The sequence below is a fragment of the Semicossyphus pulcher genome, unplaced genomic scaffold (genome assembly GCF_022749685.1).
Source record: "Semicossyphus pulcher isolate SPU_LCO1_2020_fin unplaced genomic scaffold, fSemPul1.0.p SCAF_1, whole genome shotgun sequence".
NCBI lineage: Eukaryota > Metazoa > Chordata > Actinopteri > Labriformes > Labridae > Semicossyphus > Semicossyphus pulcher.
In genome coordinates, this window is record NW_027211603.1 from 9,951,775 (window position 1) to 9,964,156 (window position 12,382).

At 41.3% G+C, this 12,382-nt stretch overlaps 1 protein-coding gene across 1 annotated transcript; it reads left to right on the top strand.

Annotated features, from left to right (window-relative positions):
- The first annotated feature begins 2,278 nt into the window (after positions 1–2,278).
- gatm (glycine amidinotransferase (L-arginine:glycine amidinotransferase)) lies at positions 2,279–6,740 on the top strand. The gene is made up of 9 exons (XM_069660524.1): positions 2,279–2,398; positions 3,300–3,518; positions 3,651–3,846; positions 4,251–4,441; positions 4,623–4,760; positions 5,070–5,234; positions 5,337–5,400; positions 5,488–5,604; positions 5,754–6,740. The coding sequence occupies exons 1-9, from the start codon at positions 2,330–2,332 to the stop codon at positions 5,864–5,866; spliced, it is 1,272 nt and encodes a 423-aa protein (XP_069516625.1). The 5' UTR covers positions 2,279–2,329; the 3' UTR covers positions 5,867–6,740.
- Positions 6,741–12,382: the final 5,642 nt, after the last annotated feature.

Consider the following 12,382-nt stretch of genomic DNA (forward strand, 5'->3'; position numbering starts at 1 on the left):
CAGGGGTTAGAGAGTTCAGGCTGTGAGTCACCAAAGAAAGCCAACTCGGCATAAACACATTTTCAATGGGGACTTAGGTAGGGCAAGGTGTCAGTAGAGACATGTAATGCGTGACCAGGAGCAAGTGTGGGCCAGAGAGCCGGCAGGAAACCAGACCAAACTCTTTAACACGCATTGGCCAGACCATTGACAGTAGACCATTGAAAGATGGGTCAACATTTTGATAGATATGCAATTTGTTGTCATATGGAGAGTTAGATGAAATACCACTTTCAAACCTGTCCCGTAAATGTAAAGCTACAGCCAGCAGCTGATAAGCTAAGCTAAGTACAAGGGTTAGAACCAGAGCATTGTTCTGTCCCAAGCTAACAAAATCTCTCTTCTCTGGGTATAGGCAAGGGCATCATCTTTTGGTAAAGTACAACCCATGCATAGGAGGAAGTCAAGTGACATGGCATAAAAAGCGCAAGAACCTGCTCTGCAGGTGGTTTGGATGAATGGATAGGTAAAACAAACACCAGACAAACAAGTAGACCGAGTATGTTTGTGTTTCTTTTAAGTACTGTACTTTATCCAAACCATAATCTTTTTGCAAAACTTAACCAAGGTATGTTGGCGACTAAAGTCCAGAAATGTTCCACTTGTCACTCGGATGTCTCTACGGCCTTGTGGATTATAAAAGGTGATGTTGAATCTACTGGTCCACTGGCAGGTGCAGTCGGCCTCTTTTTAAGCATTCAAATGGTAGCAATAAAAATTGATAATGGGCAATTAAATAGTCTGATAACATCTGAAGCGGGTGATGTGCCAGACTGCTTCCTGCGTTGGTGCTGTGACTACCTGACAGGGGTCACGCACAAAATGTGTCCTGTGCCCTCCCCACATCCATGGCCATTCAGTCTTATATCTTTGCATATCTTATATCTTGGAGTAGAGAGTTTCTCAGTCTGCAGGGACTTGGCTTGGGAACTGGAGTGCCAGTTCCTTTCCTGGGCACTGTTGAGGTGCCCTTGAGCAAGGTACTGAATCCCCCGATTGCTTGGGGCACATGTCCATGTGTAGCCCCTTCTCTTTGACATCTATCCATTAATGCATGTCCATAGGGTTCTGTTTGTGTTTGTCTGTATTTTGGGCCTTTGTATGTGTTGCATGTTTGTACTAACAGAGTAACTAGTATTTCACTCCAGCGTCTCTCACTGGGCCGCTCCTTTCAGAGGGAGGGGCGCAATGCACGCTGGGTGTGGTGGGAATGTAGAATGGGCGAAACCACAAGCTGTTTGTACAACTTTCTCCACAGCTATGGGGCCAATTTCAAATATTATTGCTTTTATTGATTACATAGAACACCAGCTTTGACTGACAGTGGCTTTTTCCACAGGCAAATTGCTCCTTTAATGGCCCTTATCCCAAGTCAGACACCCCTGCTTCCCAAACTGTTGTCCTCACTGTAAGTCATGTCACTGTGTACCAGCTGTGCATCTTGTTTGATTTTTTTCTCTTCCCCAAAGTGACCATAAAGTGATCAATGCAGCTTCAACGATTCAGTCTAATAAAATCTCTCTTAAAATCTGTCTGAACGATGCTACTGGGACTTCCTGGGCATCCTCTGTGCGTATCCTCTGAACCTTGTGCATCAGCCAGGGATTTTTTTTCAGAGGGCAAGTAATATCAGCGGTCACTGAGGTCTTTGGGTTGTGAAATGCTTGTGAGCACACGCCAGGGAAGCATGTGGTGACACAGCTTGCACAAGGCTATCTATCTACCTTTGATTATGGGAGCTCCTTTTTCTCACCCTTTGCTGCACACTCTGGAGGGTGTGAACAGCACTGTTGCTTTAATAAAAGAATACTTTAATGTTATTACATAACACTGGATTAAAGGCAGTGAAATGTAAGAGGCAATCAATCAATTTTTATTTATATAGCATCAAATCAGAACAAAAGTTATCTCAGGACACAAGACCGTTCTCTTTGTTATAATATTGACAGAGCCTGAACGCACCATGAGCAAGTAAAGACTAAATCATAACACTCGGTATTTTTAATGTGTTTCTTTTACACACAATACTGTGTTTTTCGTGCCCAACTGTGGACATCACCAACCCTCACGCCAAATGAGGGCTGGCAATTTTCTCATGTCACGTTGCCCCACAACACGGAAAGCTTTTTCTCAAGTCACGTTGCCCCACAAACTGAAAGCAACCAATGGTCTTTGAGACACGTAGACCCACTGCTATAAAGCCGAGGCGTCTTCATTCATGAGCAAACTGCAAGGTGGACCCTGAGCTGCATTGCGATTTCCGCTGACATACTCACTATTACTTCGGACAATGCTGCGTGTAAGGTGTCTGAGAGGAGGTAGCAGGGGGGCCGAGGCTGCCCATCTGATCGGAACCATGGTTGGTATTCTGGTGGTTTCATTTTTTTTTTTTTCTTCCAAAATTTTAGGAAAAGTTTATTTTTGTCTTGTTTAAAAAAAAAAAAAAAAAAAAAAAAAAAAAGCACATTTCAGCCAACGCGAATAAAGAGAATTTGTTCGGCATTTTCTTCGTCAGGGAACATCTGAACTGCTTCTCTCACTTTGGATCGGTTTGACTGGTTAACTCATTAATTATATGTTAGACTGAGCATTTTAGTTTAAGAAATACAAAAACCTTGTAAAGAAAAAATCCAATCTATTCGACTATTTTTGCTTAAAATACACTGATTAAGTCAAACAGTCCTTAGTCCATGAATTGATTTGTTCCTAATCGCTGAGAGAGCATTTTTCCTGTGCCCCCTGAGTGACAGTGAGCAGCTGTTTGGCACCGATGCGCTCCCAAACTCAGTGACACTTGAGCTGCTCCTGAGCCAGCAAAGGCCACACAGTTACGCCTATCTGTGCAGATAACGCTCCTTAAAACACGTGTACTTTGGCACAAAACAAACTGAAGGCATTTTTCAAAGATATTTGAGGTCACTTCGTCTCTCTTATCAGTCTACACTGTTTGATTGTGATTGGATTATCTGTTTGTACGTGAGCTGCCAGCTCTGCCAAATTTAGTTTTTAATTTTTGGCTCTAAAATGAAAGAAAAAGTAAAGAAAAATAAAACTATGGTCTTAACACACAGCTGGTTTTTTTAACAACGAAAACACACATTGTACACATTTTATTTTTGATCTAGAATGGTCTATTTAGTCTAAAGAATTGTCATGTGTTATGCAAAAATCTTCCTCAGTATCTGTGTCACTCCCACTGCAAAAAACTGAAGGCCATTTTTGCGCTGCAAAATATTCAAAAAAGCCCTTTCCCTCCTCAGCTTGGCCGGGCGGTGACTGGATGGGTGCAGAGGACCTTCCAGAGCACCTCTAGTGCAGCTGCTGCACAGCCACAGCGTGCCATAGAAGAGGAACATGTTACTGAGCTCGTGCAGCAGGAGTGCCCCGTCTGCGCCTACAATGAATGGGACCCTCTTGAGGAGGTGATCGTGGGTCGTGCTGAAAATGCTCAAGTGCCTCCCTTCACTGTGGAAGTGAAAGTAAGCTAAACAATGTTCATGTTATGAAGGTTTTCTACCCACAGAGCGTCTTAACTGTGATATGATACTTACATGTTATTGTGGGACATATTGGATTAAGTCCGTGTTGTCCTATTGATAATCTGTCAACAGGCTAACACATATGAGAAGTATTGGCCCTTCTACCAGAGGTATGGGGGCCAGTCTTTTCCTGCGGACCACTTGAAAAAAGCTGTTGCCGAGATTGACGAAATGTGCAATATTCTGCGCCATGAAGGCGTCACTGTGGTGAGGCCAGAACCCCTCGACTGGTCTACGGAGTACAAAACTCCGGACTTCACATCATCAGGTAAAAAGACGAAACACTCAAAGCACAGAGAAGATTTTCAAATGTATTCGTGCGTGTATCAGTGGTTAACAACTGAAGGCCGGTTATCCATGAAGACAGTTCAGTTTGTTTGAAATATGATGCATTTTATGGATTAAAGTATGTAAAAGTAGATAAAGCTGTTAAAATTAGCTCCCTCTCAACCAGCTACAAGTAAAATACTGTTTACCTGTGAATGCATGACTAATTAAGGTCAAGTAACATGATGATACAACACTAACACTAGCTTACTTTTTCTAACAAGTTTACTTTTGAAACTTTAAGTACCTTTGTTTTAGTATATGTTGCATGCAAGACTTTAACAGTGTTAAAGCATCGCACGATTATCTAAGTCAGCTGATCGTGTGTTGTTGAATCTGCTGCAGGAATGTACGCTGCCATGCCCAGAGACATCCTCATGGTTGTGGGAAATGAGATTATCGAGGCTCCTATGGCCTGGAGGGCTCGCTTCTTTGAGTACCGAGCCTACAGACCTCTGATCAAGGAGTACTTCAGAAAAGGTGCTAAATGGACCACTGCTCCCAAGCCCACCATGTCCGATGAGCTGTATGATCAGGTAAGGCCTCATATTTCCTGTCTGCACAATACAAAGTTAAACCTGTAAAAAAAAACCTTGTCTATGTTCCTTATATTACCTGTGAACGCTTTGCCCTCGTGCTTTTATTGCACTATATCTTGCAAGAGACTGTACGTTACTGCTCAAGTGCTTGATTGTAAACCATTATTTCATGTTTCAGGACTATCCCATACGCACAGTGGAGGACAGACACAAGCTGGCCGCCGAGGGGAAGTTTGTGACCACAGAGCACGAGCCCTGCTTCGATGCTGCAGATTTCATCCGAGCTGGGAGGGATCTTTTCGTCCAGAGGAGTCAGGTATGAAGGCTTTCAAACGTGTGAGCTGATCTGATATGGATTGCTTCTTTTCTGGAAGTGCCACAAGGACGAATTCTCTTATCCAGCATTCTTTTGCTCAGACGTCCGTCTCATGCAACGTGGAGAAAAAGACAGATTAGATAAAGCAGCGATTTGCTACTGCTAAACTGATGACATAATCAGAGGTCTCTGTGAGCCTGTGAATACCAGTTCAGCATTTATTCATTCAAAAACAAGAGAATACAACATACAATACAACAAACAGGTTAAATGAATAACGCTGCACTGTGGACTTTCTTCATTTTGCAGGTTACAAATTACATGGGAATCGAGTGGATGCGTCGTCATCTGGCACCAGACTACAAGATCCACATCATCTCATTCAAGGACCCCAACCCCATGCACATCGATGCCACTTTTAACATCATCGGGCCGGGACTGGTGCTGTCTAACCCAGACCGCCCATGTCGCCAGGTACAGACTTATTCTCATTCCTCCTCCTGTGCTGCCCTCTTGTGGACTAATGCTTCAACATGTGCTGCTTATTCACTGCTGCTCTTTGTCCTTTGACCTCAGATTGACATGTTCAAGAAGGCCGGCTGGACTATTGTGAAACCTCCGACACCTCTGATTCCTGATGGTAGCCTTCTCTTCATCTTCTCTTAGATAAGCAGATATTTTTGTAATCTTTACTGCCTAAAATGACGCTCTCTTTCTGTCTGTTTAGACCACCCTCTGTGGATGTCCTCTAAGTGGCTGTCCATGAACGTCCTGATGTTGGATGAGAAGCGTGTCATGGTCGACGCCAATGAGAGCACCATTCACAAAATGTTTGAGAGTCTCGGTAAGATCATAACTTATTCCAGCTTATTTTTGCATCCTTTAAATGTTAATTTCAACAGATATTTTTTAACTTAATCAATGTGGAAAATCCTCAACAACATGAGGCTTTTTTGCGGTATAATAAAAAGGTGCAAACTTGTCTTTCTGCAGGTATTAAGACCATAAAGGTGAGCATTCGCCATGCCAACTCCCTGGGTGGTGGCTTCCACTGCTGGACAACCGATGTCCGCCGCCGTGGTACCCTGCAGTCCTACTTCCACTAGCCTTGCCAGAAATAGGCAGTTTTTATTGAGCTTTGAAGATTAAAGCCTCAGTGTTGAATCTTTATGCCAGTCGTGTGTGTAGACACAGGTTAATGAAGGCTGGAGCTTTGTGATACAAAAATTCACTGTTCGAAAAATTTTAAACCCATCTTAGAATGGAAACACACATTTTACATTTTTAGTGTGAATGTTTGAATCGTTTTGATTTGACATTGCTGTGCATCAGAGTGTCTTTGCAAACAGCTTTGTTCAGATATTTTACGCTCAATAGCAACAAATGAATCACTCCAATCAGTAATCTCAATAATAACTGCATTTCTGGCCTGGCTATTGTGAAGCTGAATGGATTATGGCTTGTACATCTAAAAGTCGTAACTCTGAGGACAAGGTACAATTTGGTATGTGAGAGTCACCGAACAGAAGGGCACAGGGGGAGAGAAACTACCTCCTCATGAAACGTCAAGAAGAAACCACAAATCTCTCTTTTTCCAAAGTCTTTTTTTTACTTAAAGAAATGTATTAAAGTTGTTTTACGTAGGTCATTAAACAAGATTAATTTCTTATTGCTACTAGTATTTTATTTTGTAAAGATTTGAATTGATTGAACGGACAAAGTTCTATTTATATTTTTCATACTCTTTATTGGATTTCCCGACAATTAGTGTTTTTATATATTTACTTAAAAAGTATGCGGTCCATATCAGATATTGTAAACCTTTTGCCTCTGCTATTTTCTCCCATTGCAAACTGGGCCAGTTATATGCTAATAGTCTTTCTCACTGAACTGCTTGGCTGCTTCTCGTGTGCAAAGCAAAAATGCCTAAAGAATGAACCATGTTTTGTTGTGATGTTTTGTATTATGCAACCTTATTAAATGTAATTAAACACACTTGTGTGTCATTTTGTGACTGTGTACTTTTTGACAATATTATTTATCATATATAACAGTGAACAATGTTGCAGATCAATACCATTAATCCGTTGCACTAGTGTTGCTACAATGTGTGTCACACACACATTCACACACTGATGGCAGAGGCTTCTACGTAAAGTGCCCTACTGTCAATCAGTTATCACATTCACACGTGCCACTGGGAGCAATTTGGGGTTCAGTGTCTTGCTCAAGGACACTTCGACATATAGCCTGAGGGAGCTGGGGATCGAACCTCCGACCTTCCGATTGGAAGACGACCGCCTCTACCACTGATCCACAGCCACCACAAGTATTGATATCTTACGTGAAAGTATTAAAATAAGATGGAAATACTTGCAAAGGGAAAATGCAATTAAATGTTTGCTTAGGTAAATGTATTATTGGAGAAATATACTCAGATTAAAGTACTGATGACATAGACTACTAGGTATTTCACATATATTTATCTAATATGGTGTTAAAGTTGGGCTGCACAGTGTTACAGTGGTTAGCACTGTTGCCTCACAGCTAGAAGGTCGTGCATGACCTACATGCGTGGGTTCTCTCCAGGTACTCCGGCTTTTTTCCCACAGTCCTAAGACATGCTCGTTAGGTTCATTTGTGACTCTAAAACAGCCTGTGTGAGTGTGACCGTGAAGGGTTGTCTGTCTCTACGTGTCAGCCCTGTGATTGACTGGCGACCAGTCCAGGGTGTACACCGCCTCTCTCACAATGACAGCTGGGATAGGCTCCAGCCCCGTGCGACCCTGAACAGGATAAGCGGTATCAATAATGGATAAACGGAGTATTAAAGTAGTTTCAGTAACATTTCATCATATTTCAGAAGCTAGTCATATATTTTGTTTGAAGCTTTTAATCTGAAAGATAACTTGTAGTGACTGTAGTTGTAGAATAATTGTAGTGGAGTAAAAAGTACAATTTTGCCCTCTGAAATGTAGACAAGTCGAAATATAAATAGCATAAAAGTGTATTATTTTAATATGCAGTTAATTAAGCAGTATCACATGAGAGGGGCTGCGGCCTCGTGCCTACGACCGAATCACAGCCGTGCTGATATTCAGTACAACATCACGAACTCCAGTGTGATATTGCTTTTATACAACAGTTATAAAAGCTGCAAATAGCAGTCCTTGAACAGTAACAATCAACAACTGATTATTTTTTGCTCCACCAACTCAACTAGTTCCACAACTTAACTGAAACTGGACTTTCGTTTCCAAGCAACCCAAACATTCTTCTGCACTCTGTGTCTAAAGATTACCACAGATCAGCTGTTTTTATCATGTACATTTATCTGTTTGTTTTCATTTATCCTCAACCAGTGAAACAAGATTCTGCTGTCTGATTCACAGGTACCAGCTTGATCAATGTAGACAAACACATTCTGCTGTAAAGTTAATAAACAGTATCCAGAACACCTGGCTGAGGCGGAGTGATACACACAGTAAAAAGTCCTGGTGGTGTTGTTCTCTGTATCACCACTCATGGAATAATATACGTAGTTCTATTCCACAGTTGAATATCTCACATTGAGTTGAATTAAGTAAACGTTTGTAGATCACACAGACCTGTGACCCTGGAATCGGTTCACCTGGTTGATAAATGACACGACATTCGCTTTAACACGGTCATGTCTGTAAACATTAACCCGGCTGATGTGTCAGTCAGAGGGACATTACATCATATTATATTATGTAAACCACATGCAAATGCAAGAAGAAATGGTGACTTTACTGTAAGGACGTTTTTTAATTAAATGCATTATTTATGTTTTATTACATTTGGTTAATTGAAGGCAGACGTTTGGAAACGTTTGCTTTATTTATCAGATATCTAGAATGTAAAAGCTGTTATTCTCTACAACAAATGCAAGTTTTTTTCTCTTGCTCTTAGTGAGGTTAAAGGTCACACAGGTCAAAATGTGTAATGTGTCATTTTTACTTGATTTATTTTCTGAACCTTTTTACGTGTTGTATTTACTCTTGCTTGTCTTTGTACTCTTGCAACAACCGAATTTCCCCCTGGGGATCAATAAAGTACTATCTTATCTTATTTGTGTGTGCACCTCTGGCCAATTTCTATTTTTGCATTAAAAGAAAGTTATTAATTTTGGTTTCCTTTTATTTCATTCCCTCTTTATTTCTAGGTATGCTAGTAATAGCAAAGACAGAATGACAACAAAAGAACGGTAACACCTCAAAATATAACAAACATTACATTTGACTCATTGGTTAAGGTCTGAATTGTGCAGGACAATATTAGTTTTAAAAGCTACGTGAGCGAGTGAGCCAATATAGAGGTCTGCTGCCATCTAGTGGTTACAATTACACATTGCGTCTGAATGACAAAATCAAACAATGATGTTGCGGCTGTTTTGCATATCAGGTCACAACAGTGAATCCAGCTGTATTCATTGCAAACAATCATGATATACATATAAAAAAATAATGTATCATTTTAACTTTTGAAATAGTTTCTTTCGAGCGCAATTTATTTAAAAGTATGGAAGCCCTAAGCGGACATGCATCCATACATTTTATTGACTCAGTTTTTCCGTTGTACTGGTTTTACACCGATGCAAATAAGCAAAGGTACTCAAAGGATGTTTTCTTAAACATAAAGTTGTTAATCGAATTTTTTCCTCAGCACTGTAGTGTCATCTTAAATGGGACCAAATCTGGACACCTCAAGTATTTCAGGTATATTTCTTTGTCACAAAGTGGTCTGGATCAGGCACTAAAGGGTTAACATCTGGATACAGCTGTGGCCTCCTGCACTGATAAACCACATTCAGAATCACAGTGGATTTAATGTGATCGTGTGTCAGGACAGGTTCACTTGAAACCAAATCGCTGCCTTTCACAGCTGTTCAGTCGTACCTCATATTTTCCCGGCGTCTTTGTCGACATCTGCAGATGGATTGCTTGTTTGTACAGCTGCCTAATTGAGCAACACTGCAGCTGCTTCAACAACTGTCCTCAAACAGGAGAATTGATCCGGATCTGGTTATGATCAGGCTTCAGTGTCTGCAGGAAAACAGCCGTCATTGTCTCATATTGTCTTTACAGTCTGAATTACATGTCTGATAGCTGATACTTGACAGGGCACACTGGAGAAATAGAAAGTGCAGAAATGTTGGTTTTCAAACTATTATATGTGGACGTAATATATGCTTTACTGATATAAACTTTACTGATTGCAAGCAGGGAACTGAAGTGTGTCAGCAGGCAAAGATGATGACATAAAATTCCCCTGAATCAGTAACTGCACTTTGGTTCTAGGTAAAGTTTCTTGTGTGCTCAGTTAGCAGCTAAAAAGAATCAATTTCTAATCACTTAGAGCAGCAAAAATAAAGTGCTTTTTGACCAAAAGTACCAGGAACTTTTAGTTCCAGGAACTTCTCTTCAAGGAACTAAATGGTTCCTGTGGTCCATTGGGGCGGCTGTGGCTCAGTGGCAGAGTCGGTCGTCTTTCAATCGGAAGGTTGGATGATCGATCCCCAGCTCCCTAAGGCTACATGTCGAAGTGTCCTTGGGCAAGACACTGAACCCCAAATTGCTCCCGGTGGCATAGCCAACGGGCATGAATGTGGTATCTGATTGACAGTTGGGCACTTTACATAGCAGCCTCTGCCATCAGTGTGTGAATGGGTGAATGTGATATGTAGTGTAAAAGCAGCTTTGAGTGGTCGCAAAGACTAGAAAAGCGCTATATAAGTACAGTCCATTTACCATTTACCATTGTTGTCTGTGTTTCCACAGCGGGTTAAAGTCCTGTGAAGATTATGCAAAACAGGCCAATGACGTATGAAGAATAAAAATAACTGCACTACACCGCCATTCCAGCAGGTGGCGGTAAGAAGAAGATGAAGGCCATTAAAAAAAAGATGACGCCATAAAACGCTACGATTGGGCCGGTATCATCATTTGCGCGACCCTACAGTTAGCCTGTTAGCATGGAGGAGATTCAGCTTGTGCATTGATTGTTAATGATGATAACGGTGAACTTGCAGCTGCAGTCTTTTAAACATGGCGAATGAAATAAAACGCTACGAGTACTCGACCAATCAGAAGGCCCCATCCTGAAAGTTCCTGGACCGTATGGTCCCTCCGTGCAGGGACTTTTTCAGGGGGTGAATCAATCACCCCAGAACTTTATTTAGACCCTGGTTCCTGCCATTGAAACACACCTATAGTGTGGTGCTGTGAAAGACTGCTGAGAACACATGTAATTCTAGCAGGCTGCTCAATTCAAACAGGTCTGGTTATTTTGCATCTCATCACTGGACATGGTCAAATATGATTTACCTGCTTTACTATGAGCACATGTTCCTTTAACAGTAGTTAAGAGTGGTTGCAGGAGGCCAGAATGGGGGAAGGGGAAAACAAACAATGCAAATTCATTATAGAGGTCGGGATATTTGTTTTGTGGTTGCTTGCACAGACATAACTTCATGGTGCAAATTTCAAATATAGTCAACCAGAATGTGGCCCCTCACCTTTTCACTTGACTGCAACTCCTGTTTGCTTAAATGATCCTCTCAAATATCCATCCATCATCTAAACTGTTTATCCCGTTCAGGGTCGCAGGGGGCTGGAGTCTATCCCAGCTCTCATTGGGCAAGAAGCGGGGTTACACCCCGGACTGATCGGCAGTCAACACATAGAGACCTTTCACGCTCACACTTATGAGCAACTGTAGAGTTACCAATGAACCTAACGAGCATGTCTTTGGACCGTAGGAGGAAGATGCAAACTCCACACAGAAAGGCCCGGGATTCAAACCAGGAACCTTCTAGCTGTGAGGCGACAGCGCTTCCTCTCATATACTTTCTTTGAAAATAATTTCCCAGTAGTCATACAGGCGATTGTATTCTTGTAGAATAAATAATAAAGCCTACCAACCACTGCAGTGATTCAGTGTTGCATTGTTTTTTATAAATCTGTGAGAAAGAACAGAGAAAATCGACGCAGCAGAGGATGACATATGCTTATTTTCAGTTTCTAGTACTGGACAAGCTCCAGAAACACTGGATCCTACATGTCCCATAATGCAAACTATATAAACAAGTTGCTTATTGTTGCGTCTCTCCGCCCACATTATTTAAACTCTCTGCCCTCAGTTGCTAAGAAAAGGCTGTGTGTTATGAATTTCTAGTATCTATGCCTCCAGGACTCGACAGAGTCAAAGAAGATATTCAACAGCTGTTTTAACGGCTGGACAGAACTAACCAAGACGAGTTAAGTGACCTTTGAGTGTGAAGAGCCTCTTTTTTGTGATGATTTGTATCAAAGTATCTGTATGATTAAAAAAAAAGAAAACTTACAGCAGGGGAAAAGGCACAAGAAATAAAAAAACACATACAGTAGTGTGAGACATCATCTTGTATGGATTACTGCAAATTGGCATTAATGTTTGATAAAAACTACAAGTGATTCAGGACTATTCAAACACAGCATTCATTCAGAAATGTGTCATGGAGCGAGCAGAAAGGATCCTCAGTGGGTTTACGTCAGAGAGGTTTCATGCTCAGGCTTTAATTTAATGCTTCGAACAAGATGTACTTTGACTTGTCTACTGTA

Coding starts and splice junctions, on each gene's coding strand:
- gatm (XM_069660524.1), top strand. CDS start 2,330: ATGCTGCGTGTAAGGTGTCTGAGAGGAGGTAGCAGGGGGGCCGAGGCT. Junction 4,442..4,622: donor CCGATGAGCTGTATGATCAG/GTAAGGCCTCAT, acceptor TTCATGTTTCAG/GACTATCCCATACGCACAGT. Junction 5,235..5,336: donor CAGACCGCCCATGTCGCCAG/GTACAGACTTAT, acceptor CTTTGACCTCAG/ATTGACATGTTCAAGAAGGC.